This window comes from Adiantum capillus-veneris, chromosome 26 (genome assembly GCF_014529385.1).
Source record: "Adiantum capillus-veneris isolate H3 chromosome 26, ASM1452938v2, whole genome shotgun sequence".
NCBI classification, from domain to species: Eukaryota; Viridiplantae; Streptophyta; class Polypodiopsida; order Polypodiales; family Pteridaceae; genus Adiantum; species Adiantum capillus-veneris.
The window spans coordinates 95,979,544-95,999,292 of record NC_140956.1 but is presented as its reverse complement, the minus strand read 5'-3'; the positions used below and the strand labels follow the sequence as shown (position 1 = coordinate 95,999,292).

The window sequence follows — 19,749 nt, the reverse complement described above, 5'->3', positions numbered from 1 at the left end:
CCTTTTATTACCTCTAGCTTGGTTAAATCCATATGTGCCATTTTGAGAGATAATATGGCCTAGGTATTGAATCTCTTGCAAGAAAAATTCACTCTTCTTCTGATTAATAAAAAGTTTATTCTCTTTCAAAACTTGAAAGATTACCTGGAGGTGTTGCTTATGCTCCTTGAAAGAATTGGAATAGATGATGATATCATCAAAGAATACTCCAATAAACTTACGGTAGGGCCTAAACGATTGAATGTGGCGGAAGCATTTGTCAAGCCAAAAGGCACGACAAGATATTCAAAAAGACCAAACGTTCTGCGAAAAGCGGTCTTTACAATATCGTCAATGACTATCTTTATTTGATGTGATAGCCACTTTTAAGGTCAATCCTACAGAATTTGGTAGACACTTGTAACCTATCAAACAATTCTTCTACCTGCGGCACGGGAAATCTATTTTTTGATAGTGATCCTATTTAGTGCCCTATAGTCAATACACATGCGATATGTACCGTATTTGTTTTGTACTAGAAGGACCGGTGAACAGAAAGGAGAGGAGCTAGGCCTCACCATCCCATTCTCAACCAGTTCATGTACTTGCCTCATGATCTCCTCTTGTTGAGCTTGCAAAACTCGATAGGGAGGCTTATTGGGCGGTGAGCTCCCAGGTAGAAGCTCTGTTGTATGGTCATCATCCCCTCGTTTTGGATGTAACTCTCTAGGGATGCCATCAATAAAAACATCTTGGAATCTATTTAGAAAATTAGGCAACTCTAGTTTCTCTTGATTCCTACCACTTTGATTTGGTAAAACATTAGGATCATTTATGGACTCTTTAACAAAAGTCATGTACAAAAAAATTGACCTTTTCATTGAATTATAAAAGCAAGCGTATTTACAAGGGGAATAGTACGACCCGACTCATTAGCATCTATTATATGTTCTTTTCCCTGTAGCTGAAATAAATAATCTTTTCAAGGAACTTCATATTGGCAACCATGCGGTTGAACCGTGGTGCCCCTAAGATAACATCCTCATGTTGGAGAGGGGAGAGGAAAAGTCCTCTTTGTCGATGTAGCTTTGGACATGAAGCCTCAATTTCCCAATCAAGGGAGTAATGGAGGCATTTTGTCCTTTGAAAGCCCCATTGGCAGTCACAATGGTCTCCCATCTCAAAAGCTTGTATGCCTAACTTAGTGGCCAACTCCATTGATATAAAGTTGTGAGTAGAGCCAGGGGAAACAAGGATAAAGGCATCATGTTCCCTTACCTTTCCCCAAGCATAGGCAAGGGATGATCCTTTGCAATGAGTATCCTCTTTTGGAACTTCAACCGTAGAAGCCCTAGGTGGCTCATTGCGTGCATTTCTTTTGGGGCATGTGCAATAGACACGTCTCTTCTCCCCGCACTTGAAACATTTGTTGTCTTTGCAAAAACTCTCTAACTCTTCAGGAGAGAGTTTATTCTTACCTTTGTAGACTCCTTTCTCCTTGGTTTTGTTGTTGTTGTTACTAGAGTTGCCTTGGGAAGAGTTTTGAGCATTGTTCTTCCCTCTAGGCTCATTTCGATCTCTAGTTTCCATGGGCTTAGAATTCCTCCTGGCCCCTTGCTGGAAGTTAATTTGTGAAGTGACCATAGTATGGTGGATGACTTGAGTGATGGTTCGAGGCCTTTGAGAGTTGACATACTCGGCCATGTCTTCAGATAGACGAACACAAAACTTTTTTTTTTCTCCAAAGTCTATCTTTTGGTAGACCGTAGCTTTGAGATGTAAATCCCAAAACTTGTCCACATACTTGTGAATAGACTCGTTGGGAGATAGCTTCAAGGTTTTCCGTTCGGTAAGAACTTTGTCTTTGGCATTGCTTGCAAGAAATTGCTTCATTATAGAAACTCTTAGAGTTTTCCATGTCTTTAGATCTTTGCCATTACCCTATAGACTAGCCCACCATTGCTAGACATATATTTGAAAATGCATAGCTACATGTCATAGCTTAGAGGACTCCATGAAGCCCTCATCTCCAAAGGCCGTACTCGAATTGCTGGATAAAGGCCAAGACTTTGGCCATGGTGCCAAAAGTGTCATCATAGGTGAGAAAAGAGATGCTCTTTTCTCCCTCTTTGAACTCCTTGAGCTTGTATGAACTTTTTCAAGCAGCACATGACTTCCAATGTCCTCTCCTCTTGAACTCATTAGGAGATAAGCCATTGCTTTCATCGAAAGAGGAGGAAGAAGGAGAAGAGGGTGACCTCTTTCTCTCCCTTTTCTTCTTTTGATTCCTCTCTTCCTTCTCGGAATTACAAGGGGAAGGACTATATGATGACCTTTTCTTCTTGGGAGGAATTGGATATTGTCGCGAGAGCATTGTCTTCGCGGAGCCACATCTTTCACAGGGTTTGGCGATTCCCTTCTTTGTCTTTCATATGATTCCTCCTCTTCTCTCACCGGAGAGAGTCTTCTTTTGGGAGTCTCAACAAGAGACCTCCTAAGCTCTCTCTCTCTCTCTCTCTCTCTCTCTCTCTCTCTCTCTCTCTCTCTCTACTTGGGGAGTTGGGAGAATCTCATGGGTGCGAAGTTGTTGGGCAACTTCGGCTTGTAAAGCGGGGTTGCCCATGGCTTGTTGCAACCTACCTTACCGCTGGGGATTCCCAATGACACCCTATATGACTTAAAATGATCATCACTTTTTTGCCTTTGTCCAAAGTTTCAAGTTCAACTTGGCCAATTACTACAAAATCTGCTTTAACTCATAGTTGATGACTCAAACTTTAACCAAAATTTCCATACATGCTCTACTAGAGTGTATGCAAGTGTACAAGTAAGAATTTCTCAATTAACACACTCCGTTTTCAAGTTATGCAGACTTCTTGCCTATTCAGTCACTTTTGCCATCACAAGTCGCAATATGGCATTCAAAAGAAACTTTGGCTCATCCGAGCAACACCAAAATGTAATGTTAACCAAACGGTTACTCCTACACCTAATCCTAATCAAGAAAACAACAAATTATAAACCAAAATGAAGTAAAAAGAAGTGATAGCGAGGTAGATGATAATGAGTTTTAGATTCTAGTCTCTACTCACCCCACAACTACCTACCAAATACAATCTACAACAAAACTCAAAGCGCAGACTCAATGCACAATGCACTAAAACGAACAACTAAGGTCGTCCTAACCTACAAGGCAACCAAAAGAGAACATATGGCACTTCAGTCTACCTGAGAAATCAACAAGTCTCGCTGACTCTCCTACCTAAAGATAAATGTAATGAATCGTAACACTTGGGCATTGGGTAAAGAAAAACCTCACCGCGACCTCCTACGCTAGTGTAAGAACTAAAACTACTCATTCGTCGCACACACATACTCAAACATAGCACATTGAACATGTACTTGATGCCAAGAGCATAAGGAAGCAACACATGAAGTTTCATTGGCAATGCTTACTTGTACGAAGAGTAGTGAGCATTCAAGAGTAGACGTACTCTTCACTACGTGAGTTCCAAAGTAAAACATATCCCCTGATAATTACAAATTTTGGCTTATATACCGAAGGTAGAAAATTGGGCTTTTTGGCGAGAAAAGGATAGTTACTTTAAAAATGTGATAGGCTCTCGCATTTAACCTCTTCATAAGTACAAAATAATTTGAAAATAATTAAACTCTTTTGAGTTCAGGATTTACAACGCCGACTTAAGCGAAAAATAAATGAGTGACGAAAAAGATTTTGCAAGCCCATCTCCAGATTAGCGTGATTGAGCTTCTTGCTTCAATAGCCTTGAAGAAGATAAAGAGATAGGACGCGCATGCAGAAGACACAGAGAACAACTATAGGGGAGAGAGAGAGAGAGAGAGAGAGAGAGAGAGAGAGAGAGAGAGAGAGGTAGCAATACAAAATGAATTTCGAAAGCAATGCTTTATTGTGATTTTTTGACGAGCATCTTCAATCACATTCTTCCTTCCTACTTCGCGCATAGCATTGGAAAGATTTGCCTCCGAGTTAAAACAAAATAAAATCGTAGCACCCACGAAGTTAAAACTTTCCTTCTACTTCTTCTTCTCTCTCTCTCTCTCTCTCTCACACACACACACACACACACACACACACACACAAGCGGGTATGGCATTTCCTAGGGGAAAACCGTCGGGTTTCAAAGGCAGTTTAGTGAGGTGAGCGATAAATAGGAAGGAAGAATGTGACTCCAAAGGGAAGACCGAAGCAAGTCCCGTAGTACCTGGGCCTTTGAACGGAGGTACCTGGTCACTGTCACGCCCAAATCCAAGTGGCGAGTGGGTCTCTCAAGGGATTAGTCATGGCCCTAAGAGTGTAGATAATTCTGAACTCTAGTAGTCCAAAGGAAACTAGTGACAAAAGCGTCTGCCTTCGGTTTCTGGGTGCATAGTCTTGATCGTTCTTCTTGTATACTTTTTTGGGTGTATGAGGGCAGCGGCCGGACGTGCCCTACCCAACTCCGAAAACAAAACACACACACACAAGTGACAAGAGGCACTCTCTCTCCACGATCTTGGTTACGTACAAAATGTGCTAGGCCTGGTTAAGGCTAAAGTCATTGAAAATGTGCAACTGAACGGGTGATTAGTTTGCCAAACACCGCAGACACGCCCAACGCACAGCTCGCTTCTAGGCTTCTCGAACTCACGCGCATGCCCATATTTTGACCTCTTCTTCGTCTTCGATCAGATCTTGCTGCTGCATTTTCCATTCCCTTTTATCGCTTGTTGCGCGGAAGGAGCTTCCTTTGGCCGTTTCTGGCCTTTCAGGAGCTCCATTTTAGCTGGTACGATCATCTTATTATTGGAATTTTTTCTCCTGCTTCGTCGACTCAGATCTTGTCTACCGACTCTAGGAATTACATCTTATTTCTTGATCCATACCTTCACGACAGCAAACGCGAAGAGTACGAGTCGCACCACAGAAAGGTGATGCTTAATCTCTTCATTTGCTTCGTGCACGCACAGGAATAGCTGGTTTGCTTCATAGCCAGATCACGACACAATCAAAGCAGATCAAGGAGTCGGGAAACTTTGTGATTATTGATTTCTCAAGGATAGAAGGTCGTTTCAAGTCTGAGAACGCCTTTAGCGTGGAGGTGTGGACGCGTATGTAAAATTCTATCATCTTAGCCCGGATCTCGCGCAGAAAGTTGCAGTTCACTTCGACAAGTGATTGCAATGTTGTTCTCACAGGGAAAAGATAAGAAAGGCGCCAGCAATGGCAGCCTTCCTCATGGCCTGCCATCTCCAGGCAGCAGCAAAGGGTCAGGGAGGCTATTCACTGCAGGTTTGATAGGGTCATGGTACTTTTCCAACATTGGGGTTCTCCTGCTCAATAAGTACTTGCTCTCGAACTATGGTTTCAAGTTTCCCATCTTTCTCACCATGTGCCACATGTCAGCATGTGCTCTTCTAAGCTATATTGCCATTGCGTGGATGAAAATGGTGCCGTTGCAGACAATTCGATCACGTGTGCAGTTCTCCAAAATTTCTGCTCTCAGTGTAGTCTTCTGTGCATCTGTTGTGAGTGGCAATATCTCACTTCGCTTCTTGCCCGTCTCGTTCAACCAGGCTGTTGGCGCAACAACCCCTTTCTTCACTGCAGTGTTTGCTTACCTAATGACTTTCAAGAGAGAAGCTTGGCTAACCTATGCAACACTCGTGCCTGTGGTAGCAGGTGTTGTAATTGCCAGCGGGGTAAGAACTTGTATCTGTCCTTTTTCATTTAATGTGTTTGGGGGTGCGTTGGAATATTAAATTGCATGTAGAAATCAGAACTATGTCGGACAATGTAGTGTTGCCTGTTATTTGGTGATTGCTGCTGAATTGTTTTTGCTAATGCTCTCAAGAGCACTCAGCAGAGTTTTATGTTTAATTTTTGTGAAGTTTGATCGCGCATGACCACATGTATTCTTATCTGTTATGCTGATTGTGCAAGCTTTCTGTCTTGTGGTATTCTTCAAGTATTTTCTGTGTTGTGACTATCTTGTGTTTTCTTTTAAATTAAGCTGTTGCTAACTATTTTGTGATTCTCACTGTTAGTATTCTCATCAGACGATTTTGTGAAACCTTGAACAGGGTGAGCCAAGCTTTCATTTATATGGTTTCATCATGTGTGTTGCTGCCACTGCTGCCCGAGCTTTCAAGTCGGTTTTGCAAGGCATTCTACTTACTTCCGAGGGGTAAGTGAAACACTTTGTCGTACTATAATGTTTATGTGAAGACATGTGACTGCATTTACGAGGATTACTCTTTTGATCTTGCAACAGAGAAAAACTGAACTCGATGAACCTACTTCTGTACATGGCACCTATTGCGGTTGTGGTGCTATTGCCCGCTACTCTTCTTATGGAGCCCAACGTGTTGGGCATCACTGTCGCTTTGGCCAGACAGGATCCAAGAATAGTGTTGTACCTTGTAATCAACTCGTCAATGGCGTACTTTGTAAACTTGACAAATTTTTTGGTCACAAAGCATACAAGCGCTTTGACACTACAGGTCAGCTATACAAAGCACTCCCCCCCCCCCCTCTTCCGCTTTCCCCACCCCCCCCAAAAAAAGAGGGCACGCACAAACACACCAAAAGGAAGAAAACTTACACACACACACCACAAATGTTAGGAAGCAGGTTACTCACAATGTGGGGGCACCTCCTCTTTCAACAATCCATGGAACACGGTCAGGCATGAGCCAGTTGTAGGCACCTCTTATGAACATATTGCCGGTAAGGATGGGAAGGACGGACTGTTCTTTCTTGCGACTGACTTAAGGAGGACTGTGTGTTGTGTCCAAGGGGGTTCACCTTGTGAATGGAAGTTTTGTGAAGATAAGGAAGGTAGGAAAAGACGATGGCCTAATTGTTCATAATGTAGACTTGCAAAGAAGCACAGCCAGTAACCTCTTTACTGACGTTAGCACCTTTCGAAGATTGCTTTGCCATCAATACTGTAATGGTGATGACAATATCATAGTGTACTGATCAATACTGTAATGGTGATGACAATATCATAGTGTACTGCAAATGGAGATGACAAGTGCACTATGAGCACTTTTCTTGCTCACCACTCAGAAACTAAATTGAAGTCCTAAACCAACCTATTTTACGTACTTCTTAGTATTTCCATTGAAACTTGGGTGCAGAGTGAGTTGCTTCTTAGATTCTATGATCTTTCAAGTCTATCTGAAACATGAGATAGGCAGTGCTCTTTAGGCGGAAAATGGAGCTGGAGCCTGTTGGTAGTGGGTCTACTGAGTTCAATCAAATATAGACCGACAGGATGGTTGAATGCTACTATGGGGCATATATTAAAATGGCCCTCTCATACGAAGATGCTAATCAATCTGGATCAGGAAGGTGATGGGATAGCAAGTCCTTTTTTGGGCATGAAAGGTGCCTTGTTTCTGGTTTTAGATCCACTTTTAGTGGCAAATATATCAAGGTCACCAATTTCACTTGACTACGTGAGAACATCGGTGCTCTTTAAGGTACTCTAGTAGGCTCCAGCACTCTGCAAGCATTTGAGTGCCAACCTTTTTCCATTTGCATAATGGACTGGGTAGGAATCTGTTGTTAGCTAAGAACAACAGATTTGCAGCTACAGTAACAGACAAGGGTCCTGGCTAGGGAGTACGGGTGGGCAGGCCTATATATCTCCATCCAACCATCCCTTAAGTAGCCCCTTAACTACCCAAGGCCCCTAAACTGCATGTCTGCCCTGTGGCAAGACCTTGCGCTAGGGCTCATGCTATATTTTGAGTTATCAGATTTATGTTATCCTGCTTTGATCATAGCCACATTCTCGATTTATTAGGGGGCGGGGGGCGTCACAATGTGCATTCTTTCACTTTTGAAGTATCTAAGTGGACTATGTGTTCCCTTTCAGTTTCACATTTCTTACATTGTATCAACTACCCATACTTTTTTGAATTAGTTGTGTTCTGTATCCATCATATTCGACACCTTGAACGGGCCTAAAGAGTTGTTTTGTCTACCACTAAGCACAACTTAACAATTGTAACTTTGAAACGGTGGGAAACTCTGATGCCTGTGGAGATGAATGAATAGCAGTGCATTTTTTCTCTGTAGGTGCTTGGGAATGCAAAGGGAGCTGTCGCTGTTGTGATTTCGATCCTCCTCTTCCGCAACCCCGTTTCAGTAACTGGGATGCTGGGCTACTCTTTGACAGTATGTGGTGTAATTTTATATGGTGAGGTCAAGAAGCGAACGAAGTAAAGCCTAGAGAGAGGGCCTTAAGGTTTTTCCTTCTCAAGGTGAATATCTCTGTGTTCTCAAGGAAGCAGCACCAAGCTTGGTTCCGATCGGAGGGCCACAAATGGAGGCAATTTTTTTTTCAAAAGAATATATTGATTCTTTGCATGGTTCTCGGCTATAGCATCTGACTCCTTATTATTGCATGGCGACATGCACCGTGGTTTTTTTAATGACCACAGCATTTAAATTTTTAAATGAGGTCTTGACAAAACTATAAAAAACACAGTTTATTTGAAATAAGAGTTACTATTTTAAGCTCCTCCTTGTCTTGGTGCTCTTGGGTCTCTCTAGATTTTAAGAATATGTAGCATTTTGTTCATGTTTATATAATATTGCTCACTTTTAGACGTGGTTCTGTAAATTGACGGCTTGTACGCTTTTGCAAGTGCAATTGATTTTACTATGCGCAATCTTGATTGCTATGCAGTTGTAATGGTGTATGCCCAGCTTGATTGTAATGGGATTTTTGTAAGGGATTGTAATTTTTGCTCAGGAAAAAGTTCAGGAACAGTGCACAAAAGTTGAAGGGGAAAGCATGTAATGGGTTGCAAGGCTTGTCTCAGTATGACTGCAAGCTTTGTTATCAGGATAATAATATTTAAAGGGGGTCAAATTTTTTTTTTTTACTTCTTTTTTGAGAAAAAGTGAAATTGTATTTAAAAAAAGGAAAGGAAAGTACAAATGTGGCCTCAAGGGGGTCAAATTTTTGTTATACTCGGAGAAGGCTTCGGTAATGACGATAATGTCTCAACAACTCCTTGGCTTGCAAGGCCACCTCTGGAAAGGTCGCATTTTATTAGAGCTAGATAAAACAAAAGATGGAGAATGATGATGAAGTGTCAACATGCCCTTCTTAGAACCTAGTGTTAGTTAAGTTGGAACGAGCAAAGAGGCCTGCATGATTAACTGTACACAAAAGAAACCAAACTAACATTGTCTACAAGAAGTGCTTCTTGATTAGAGGGTCGATGGCATCTGGGGCTGACTTGGGAGCGATGGATTGCATGACATAGAGGGATCAGCTCTACAAAATGGGGATATCTTTGACAACTCAGCCACGCTTGTGGGGTGCACGTGATCACATGAGGTGCAAGTGCATAGGATATGTTGGAGGTGAGGGCTTAGTCCTATTCACCACCATTTGTGTATCAATCCAGCTTTAAAACAATCCTTGTATTTTGGTGTGTACCATCCCTTGTCCAATCATATACTATGTGGCATAAAGCATGCGATAGTCCATGATACAACATGTGTAGCTTTTCACAGCGAGAGGATCTTTTGGTGTTATAGATTTTTAGAGTAACCTTTCTTGTATTAAAATCAATAATAAGTTAAACCCTTGGCACATGTCGGTATTGTGGAAATTTAGTTGGTTCTTTTGGTGTGAGATTGGAAGGCATTAGAGAAGATGATGGCAAGATTGGACAAAATTGTTTGGAAGTTAGCCAAGAGTGTTCGAAGATAGGCAATAACGCTTGAATATGAGTCTCCTAATGATTTCTTCAGGATTCTTCACATTTTGGACACTAATTGCAACATTATTTTGACACTCGGTTAAGGAGTCACAATCCTTGTTGCAGTCTTTGAACAATTTGAACATGGTTTGATATTTGAAAATCTTTCAATATGAATAATAATAAGATTTGAATGCAAGGGGGATATAACAAAAAAAAAATGAATATTTAAGTATCACCTTTTGGTGGTAATAGTGTGTTGCTTGCTTATTTGAAATTGATCTATCAAGTTTTGAGGGTTTGTGTGTTTAGAAATTGATTTCACTTCACCATTATTGGTGACTTTACACCTATCTTTTAGAGCCTTACTGCATCTTAAGCTGATGCTAGCCCAACATGTAGATTGATATTTTGACATGAGGAGTAGATTTTTCCTTGAGTGGTTGCAACGTGGTTGTTTCAGGTAAGTAGTCTAGTTTTTAAAAAATTTATGGTCTTGGTTGTATACCTTGATTGGTGACCTCAATTATTACTTTGCACGGTTTCCTTTAGACATAGAGACTATGGATGTTAATATTAAGTATGGACCCTAATTCACCCATTGTAATTTTCATTCTAAAAAACGCACATTTATAAGGCACTTTTGGAAGAGGGACAACTAAAGCTTGGAAAGGTGCACACAAGTGAGAATCATGTGAACATGTAAACAAGGGTGGTTTAAAAAAGTGCACAAGAAGAATGACCGAGACTATGCACCTAAGCTCGTAGGGCAGACACTTTTGCCCATCTTCAATCGACATTCAAGGATAAGAAGCCAAGATGGAAAGTAGTCATAGGTTTTGTGTAGAGATCAGTTTCCAAGTGGGAGATTATTAAGTATGGAGCCTAATTCACCCCTTATAATTTTTATTATAAAAAACACACATTTGTAAGGTCCCTGTTATGAGAAGAAGCCATTGTGAGTGAGAAAAATCACTCGTTGAAAAACCACTGACGGGTGAGAGCTCGCCAGGATATTCCTTTTGCCCGAAATATTGTGGCTCGACGATGGTCGAAAAGTAACCGAAAAATGGTCGATCGGTTGGCTAATTGCCAATAGTAAATGGTCGGTGGCCAAATTCAATGGCTGGTGGACGAATTTCAGGCGGACTTGTCTACGGCTACACATGGACAAATGACCACTTTCTAGGTGGACTTGTCTACTCAAGCGCGGCTACACATAGGCGAATGGAGGAGTTCTACTTGGATTTCTCTACACAAGGGTGGCAACACATGGTTGTCTCTCATGAGAGAGGGCAACCATTTTGGCCTATAAAAGGAGACCTCTTCTACACAAAACGGATTGTGGAGTTGGTGAAGCAAGGTGTGTGTGAGGTGGTGAGAGTGAAGCAAGACGGGAGTTCCATTAAGGGTATAATCCCTTTGTAGCTTACTTCAAGTTTGAAGTGCAAAGCCATTGAGTAGCTCCTTTCCTGTGGGCATAGCCCACATTGGGTGAACCACGTACATCATGTGCTCTCTCTCTCTCTCTCTCTTTATTATCTCTCTTATGTGTGAAAATTATCTCTCTCCAAGTCTCTTCTACATACAAAACGGACTATGGAGTTGGTGAAGCAAGGTGTTTGTGAGATGGTGAGAGTGAAGCAATGTGGGAGTTCTATTAAGGGTATAATCCCTTTGTAAACCAACTTCTAGTTTGAAGTGCAAAGCCATTGAGTGGCTGCTTTCTCGTGGACATAGCTCACATTGGGTGAACCACGTATATCGTGCTCTCTCTCTCTCTCTCTCTCTCTATTATCGTGAAAATGATCTCTCTCCATCAAGTAAACCACTCTAGTCTCTACTTAGCTATGCCTTTATTCCTAACAACTGATATCGGAGCAAGGTGCTCATAGCGGATTCCTTGAATTGAGTGGGAGTAATGGCAGAGGAGGGTAAGCTCAAGATAGATAAGTTCAAAGAAAAAAATTACCAACAATGGAAGATGCAGATTGTAGACTACCTCTACTAAAAGGATCTTTATTTGCCACTAGGCGGTCTTGCAAAGAAGCCCGCAACGATGGCAGATGAAGCTTGGATTGTCCTTGACCAAAAGGTACTAGGAACAATCCGGCTATGCATTGCGTGAGCGGTGGCCATCAATGTTTCGAAAATGAAGTAGGACTTGATGAAGTCACTTGACGGCCTCTATGAGAAATCGTCGAGATCCAAAAAGGTATTTCTCATGAAGCGGTTGTTCAATCTACAAATGGTAAAGAGTGGTTCCGTTGCAAAACACCTAAATGACTTCAACACCAATATAAGTCAACTTCGATCGATGAAGTACGAGCGCTCCTTATACTATCGTCTTTGCCAGATAGTTGGGACAAACTTGTGATGGCTGTAAGTAACTCTATCTCTCGCACAAATACTCTTAAGTTTGACGATGTTGTGAGTGTTCTCCTAAGCGAGGAAATGAGAAGGAGAAGCACATGTGAATCGTCAAGTCCTGCACTGTGAGTGGAAACAAGAGGAAGGCCAAAGGAGAGGTTCAAAAATCAAAAGGGTCATGATCGCTCAACGGGGAGCAAGTTACGCAAGAAGGATTTCTAGTCCAAGAAGAAGAAGGAATGGGAATCTCACAATAACAAGCCAACACCGAAAGCCAATGCGGCAGGTAAATTACAGCAAGATGTCTAATTCTTTCACTAAACAATGTGTCCAATTTTTGGATAGTCAACTCTGGAGCTTCATCACATGTGACACCACATAAGCAACATTTTCAAGATTACACCAAAGGTTTTTTTGGGTATGTGTATTTGGGAGATGATGAAGCTTGTGAAATTGTCGAAAAAGGCACAATTTGTGTCAAAACTGTAAATGGAAATGATTGGAAGCTTAAAGATGTTAAGCACGTTCCCTCTCTTTGCAAAAACATGATCTCTACAGGTCTACTGGATGATGAAGGTCACAACATTGCATTCAGAAACAACCATTGAAAGATCTTGAAAGAATATTTGGTAGTTGCAAAAGGAGAAAATGTTGGTACACTATACTTATGTACGATGAGCACCCAATCTTCAACTTATGTATGGTGAGCGTCTAATCTTCAACTTGTGCAATAGCTATAGAAGTCAACGGTGCGGTGTAGAATTGTCATAATAATCAATATCTAATTCTCCTAAATGATTTTCTCATATTAAACTGATCATTTAATGTGGGGAGGTACCAGGGGAGAAAAAGCTAGAATATTGGTTAAGCTAGCAGACCGGCCACAATAGGGATCCAAAGGAGGGAAAATAGGGATCAAAAGGGGGGGCCATCTGCAAAAGAGCCATGTGAAACAATGGGCTAAAAAGACCCTAAGGTTCAGCCCATTAAGACTTCCAAAATGCTAAGGTTCCAAAATTCAAAGGTTGTGTCCAAAGGTCAACCCTAGGGAAAATTGGATGCTTAGTGTGTGTACAAAAGTCTTCTTCAAAGCCTACAAAGGAGGGGGCGAGCCCATTTAGTAGGGGATGAGAGAGAAAGCCACACACACACACACACGCTCCTTTTACACAAAGGGAATTAGGGACACATGTCAGCTCCCTAGGCCAGATGCCCACAAGGTGTGCCCGATTCCTATTGGAAGACCCTTGAAGTGGACCAATGAGAATTAAGCTACAGTAAATCTAGTTTAATTAATTTAAAAACATTTAATAAAAGAAACCAATGAGAATTAAGTCTCCTAGAAGACTATTGGACAGTCTCCCAAGGGGTCCAATGAGCATTCAGGAGCCCAATGGCTTGCCGGATTCCTATTGGCCAAGAGGCAAAGGGGTCCAATGAGAGTTTAGTTTAATTATTTAATTACCTAAAGCTCTCACAAAAGGGAAAAGGGGGACACATGTCAGAAGGCTATCACTTATGTTGCTTAACACCCATTGGCTTGACCAATTTAGCAGGAAGGGCTCGCCCAAGAGAGAGAGGGGGCTGATTTTTGCTTGGCATTGACACACACACACTCACACTTGAGCATGTGTGAAGAAAGAATACTCTATCTCCTCCCAAGCTTTAATGGAGAGCTCATCACCTACTCCAAGCTTGTGAGATAGAAGCCTACATCAACACTCTCTTGGCATATGGATGCAAATCCAACCAAGAGCCAAGCTTCAATGCATGCTCATCTTCTCTACCAAGTTAATTACTAAGCTAAGCTATGCTAATATGAGTGATTATGTGAGGAGATGTACATCTTTCTCGTAAGATACTCCTTCTTCCTCTCAATCTACTCTCATACCCTGCTAGCTCTCACCATCTTCGAAGGTGTGTGAGGTCTTGGGTCTGAGAACGGGGATAATTCAAGTTGTTTTTGATTAAGTGTTTTGCTTAGTGCATGAAGCTTCCATCTTCATTGCACTAGCTAGTCTTGAAGGAACACAAAGAATTGTATTGTACAATGTCTCTCTTGATGGGAGAAACCATAATACAAAGCCTTTTGGAGGGGGGACCGGCTCCATGCAAATCCGGTCCTCAACTGTTGTCAATAGCTTAATTTCTCTCTCTTTTGAAAGTATTGTCGATGCTATCTAACTAGGTGTTATGATTTTTGTTGCTCTCTCCACCCATGCACTCTTGTAATTCTCATTAGGAATCTATTCTAATGAAATGCCCACTATGTTCATGCTAATTTCCGCTACACATAAGTTATTAGGCCATTAAATGCTACATTGGTATCAGAGCTCAAGGTTTCTCTTTTCTTGCTCAAGAAGGGAGGTCCTCAAGCTAGCTACAAATGGTTGGTATTATTAATTGCCTGTGAGTAAGTAGAATAGGGATTTTTCAGCCTTGCAGTGCGCCTGCCTTTGTGCAGTTAACGGGGCATCACCGTCGAGAGCTATGGTCTTAATAGTGGAGTCCTACGGGGCTTGCCTACGGCTTAACCACTATTGAGCTATTAGAAGCTTGACAGGAGCCGGTGCTGTTTTGGTGTCGAAAGACCCTCTCTTCTATTCCTTGCAATTAATGGTATTCGAGCCGCGGGTACAGTACCTTGAGTGCTTTTTCTAAAGGGGTAAAGAGGAGTAGCAACTAGGGCTTGAAGTGCCAAAGTACACCTAAAAAGTTTACACCTAAAAGTTATTAGAATGGCTGACAATAGAAAAGAGAGTGAAATTAATGTTGATAACTTTGATTTTGCTCATGAGCAAGCTACTAATGATGCTTCAATGCTTGTTAACTATCTTGTTACTAGGCTTCAACAAGCCATGGGCAATCCATCTCTCCAAAGTGAAGTGCAATGGCAGCTTCGTGCTCACGGGATTCTCCAAGCTCATCACCATGACGAGAGAACACCTAGGAAGCCTCCTTGTGAGACTACCAAAAGAGGTCTCTCTCCGATTCGGGAAGAAGAAGAGAATCCATATGAAGGGCTCAAGAATTTACTTCTTGACTATGCATCTCCTTCCCAAAGGAGAACTCAAGAGCCTCCACCGAAGGAACGAGAAAGAAGTGAGTCTCCCGCCACCTCGGCGGAGATGGCTCCACGAAGACGGCGGGCTAAACGCTCTCCATCACCACCAAAGCGGAGAAGACCATCGTATTCTTCTCCTCACCACAATTCGAAGAGGGATGATAAAAAGCAAGAGAAGAAAAAGGCGAGAAAGAGGACACCCTCTTCTCCATCTTCTTCATCCTCTTCCTCTTATGAAAGCTATGGTGAAGACAACAAAGATCAGGACAAGAAAAAAGCGAGAAAGAGGTCACCCTCTTCTCCACCTTCTTCAAATTCTTCACCTTCTGAAGAAAGTGATGGTGCAACTTTTGAACCATCAAAAAGAAGAGGCCATAGGAAATCCTATGACGCATGGAAGAGGTCGTCCAAGCTGAAGAAATTCAAAGAGGGAGGGAAGAGCATCTCTTTCCTTACCTATGATGGTACCTTTGGTGCCACGGACAAAGTCTTGGCCTTTATCCAACAATTCGATGCGGCGTTTGGAGATAAGGGCTTCACGGAATCCTCTAAGCTACGCCATGTAGCTATGCACTTTCAAAAGTCCGCCAGACAATGGTGTTCTAGCCTACGAGCCAACGGTGAAGCTCCACGAACATGGAAAGCTTTAAGAGCTTCCATTATGAAGCAGTTTTTGGCCACCGATGCCAAAGCCAAAGTACTCACCGAATGGCGAAGCTTAAAGCTCTCTCCCAATGAATCCATCCACAAATATGTAGACAAGTTTTGGGACCTACAACTCAAAGCCACTGTCTTCAAAAAGTTGGATTTTGGAGAGCAAAAGCAACAATTTTGTGCGGGCTTAACCGAAGAAATGGCGGAGTATGTCAACTTGCAAAGACCACGTACCATATCGGCGGTAATACACCACACTATGGTGGCCTCTCGAATCAATTTCCAAACGGGGGAAAAAAGAAATAATAAGCCCCCGGAAAACAAGGGTTCCAATGAGCCTAAGGGGAAGGACAATGTCCAAAAGTCTCCTAAAGGCAACTCCAACAAAGCTAAAGAGAAGGGAGTTTACAAAGGTAAGAATAAACTCTCTCCTGAAGAGCTTGAGCGTTATCGTAAGGATAACCGATGTTTCAAGTGCGGTGAACAAGGGCATGCGTACCGCGCTTGTCCCCAAAAGAACAACCGCCAAGATCCTCCTAGAGCTTCCTTGGTTGAAATCCAAGAGGAGGAAATTCACCAAACTCATCACAAAGGATCTCCTCTATGCCATGCTTGGGGAAAGGTAAGAGAACATGATGCTTTTATTCTCTTTGACCAAACTCATCACAAAGGATCTTCTCTATGCCATGCTTGGGGAAAGGTAAGAGAACATGATGCTTTTATTCTCTTTGACCAAACTCATCACAAAGGATCTCCTCTATGCCATGCTTGGGGAAAGGTAAGAGAACATGATGCTTTTATTCTCTTTGACCCTGGTTCTACTCACAATTTTATATCTATGGAGTTAGCCACCAAGCTAAGGCATACAATCCTACGAGATGGGAGATGTCCTACCCGCAGACAGTGCCTTCAAGGGGCAAGAAGCTTCAGTCACTCCCTTAATTGGGAAATTGAGGCTTCATGTCCAAGGCTATGTGGACAAAGAGGACTTCTTTATCTCTCCTCTCAAGCATGAGGATGTAATTCTAGGGGCACCATGGTTTGATCGCCTGGCTGCCGATGTTAAATTTCCTGAAAGGAGAATCTCCTTTAAGTTTAGGGAAAAAGACATGTATATAAATGCTAAGGAAATGGGTAGCACCATCCCCATTGTACATACACCAGCTTTCAACAAGTCAATAAAGAGCTCTATTTCCGTGTACATGATTTTTGTTAAAGATTCTCAAAATGAACCTAATGCTTTAACAAAAGAAAATAAAAGCAACCAAAAGGAATTAGAGTTATCTAATTTTCTTAAGGGGTTTCAAGATGTTTTTATTGACGACATCCCTTGTGAGCTACCTCCTAAACGAGGTAATGATGACCATGCAATTGAACTTCTTCCAGGAAGTTCACCGCCTAATAAACCTCCTTATAGAGTTTCTCAAGCTCAACAAGAGGAGATTATGCGGCAAGTGCATGAGTTAGTTGAGAAGGGTATGGTTAGGCCAAGCTCATCTCCATTTTTCTCACCTGTGCTATTAGTGCAAAAGAAAGACGGCACATATCGTATGTGTGTCGACTATAGAGCACTAAATAGGATCACTATCAAGAATAGGTTTCCCGTTCCACGGGTCGAAGACCTATTTGATAAGCTACAAGGATCGACCTACTTTAGTAGGATTGAACTAAAAAGTGGCTATCATCAAATAAGGATAGTTGATCAAGACATTGTAAAGACCGCATTTCGTACTACATTTGGTCTTTACAAATACATTGTCATGCCTTTTGGCTTGACCAATGCACCAGCCACATTCAACCGCTTGATGGAGAAACTGTTCAGACCTCATCGAACCTTCACTGGAGTGTTCTTTGATGATATTATCATCTACTCTAATTCATTGGAGGAACACAAGCAACACCTCCAGGTAATATTTCAACTTTTAAGAGAGAATAAAATTTACGTTAATCGAAAGAAAAGTGAATTTTTCTTGCAAGAGATTCAGTATTTAGGTCACATTATCTCTCAAGATGGCATCCAAATGGATCCATCCAAGTTAGAGGTAATAAAAGGATGGCCTAAACCAAGGAATCTTCATGAACTAAGAAGCTTCATAGGTATGTGTGCATACTATAGAGGCTTCATAGAAAAGATCTCACAAATTGCGGGACCATTACATGACCTAACAAAGAAAAGCGTTAGGTATACATGGTCTGCTAAGGAGAACAATGCTTTCGAAAAGCTTATCTCTCAAGCTGTGCTTACACTACCGGATCTCTCAAAACCATTTGAGGTCCAATGTGATGCCTGTGGTGATTGCCTTGGAGCTGTTTTGCTCCAAGAAGGGCACGCCATAGGCTATGAGAGTCGAAGGCTCAACCCTGTTCAGCAAGCTCTAGGCATATACGAAAAGGAACTCCTTGCAGTTCTACATGCCTTAGACTCATGGAAGCAGTATTTATTGGGGACTCCTTTCATTCTGCGAACGGATCACCAAAGTCTTAAGTACTTCATGACGCAGACCAAGCTCTCCGACAAACAAATGAGGTGGGCAAATTTCCTTTCGCAATTTCATTTTCATATTGCTCACATTGCTGGCAAGCATAATCAAGTAGCTGATGCACTCTCAAGACGGCCGAGAGTGAATGCGGTTTCCATAGCAACTCACAATGATCTATCTTCAATGATAGATGAGTATGCTATTGATCCCAATTTTAGAGATGTGATTTCAACCCTTGCATTAGGGAAGAAAGAAGAACCATTTACTTTACAAGATGGTTATCTTCTCTATGGCAATAGACTATGCGTTACTAACTCACTACGTGAGAAAGTAATGTATGAATCTCATGCTCCACCTTATGCGGGGCATAGAGGGATTCAGTCTACCTTAAAGGGAATTGAAACATATTTCTATTGGCCTACCATGAAAGTGAACATACAAGAGTATGTTTCCAAATGTGTGGTATGCCAAAAGACAAAATTTGATAGAGGGAAGCAACTTGGATTGCTTCAACCCTTGCCAATCCCTAATTCACCATGGGAGAGCATATCCATGGATTTTATCTTTGGATTGCCTAAGTCTATCCATGGGAATACGGGAATATGGACGATAGTAGACAGGTTTAGTAAACAAGCTCATTTTATACCTGTCAAAAAGACTATCAAAGCCCATCAAATGGCAACCCTCTTTATTTCACAAATTTTCAAGTACCATGGCTTGCCCATGTCCATAGTGTCGGATAGAGATCCTAGAATGACCAGTAATTTCTGGAAGGGTCTCTTTGAGAATTTAGGAACAAGGCTAAACTTCTCTTCGGCCTATCATCCACAAACTGATGGCCAAAGTGAAATAGCTAACCTAACCATTCTCGATCTACTAAAAGCCTATGTAACGGAAGTAGATCAAAGATCCCAATGGGAGAAGTACTTACCCTTAGTGGAGTATGCTTACAATAACACTGTACATACTTCCACGGGAAAGCACCTTTCGAGGTAATTGAGGGAAGATCAAAAAGTCCCTTGCTACTTAAGGTACATGGGAAGATCTTCGCTGCAGATGAGTATAGCCGAGACCTACAAGAATCTTTTCAAAAGATTAAGGATGCTATCTCTATCTCACAGCAAAGGCAAAAGGCTACTGTTGACAAGCACAGAAGAGCCCAAGCCTTTAAAGAAAACGATTGGGTCTTGTTAAAGTTTCCCAAGGCTCGATTGAGGCACACGACGGGCAAGAATCCTACGGGCCACCAAAAGTACTATGCTAAACTAGCAAAAAGGTACTATGGTCCCTTTCAGATTCTTAGGCCAATCAATGAGATGGCCTATCAACACAAGTTGCCCAATCATTGGCTCATACACAATGCTTTCCATGTGAGCCTATTAAAGCCTTACAAAGGAGAGCCACCTCAAGAACCAACTATTGAAGACCCACCGGAGATCGAGGACCAAGAGG

At 41.9% G+C, this 19,749-nt stretch overlaps 1 protein-coding gene across 1 annotated transcript; it reads left to right on the top strand.

Annotated features, from left to right (window-relative positions):
- The first annotated feature begins 4,575 nt into the window (after positions 1-4,575).
- LOC147423856 (putative sugar phosphate/phosphate translocator At3g11320) lies at positions 4,576-8,535 on the top strand. The gene is made up of 4 exons (XM_086501600.1): positions 4,576-5,700; positions 6,082-6,185; positions 6,273-6,501; positions 8,090-8,535. The coding sequence occupies exons 1-4, from the start codon at positions 5,182-5,184 to the stop codon at positions 8,234-8,236; spliced, it is 999 nt and encodes a 332-aa protein (XP_086357726.1). The 5' UTR covers positions 4,576-5,181; the 3' UTR covers positions 8,237-8,535.
- Positions 8,536-19,749: the final 11,214 nt, after the last annotated feature.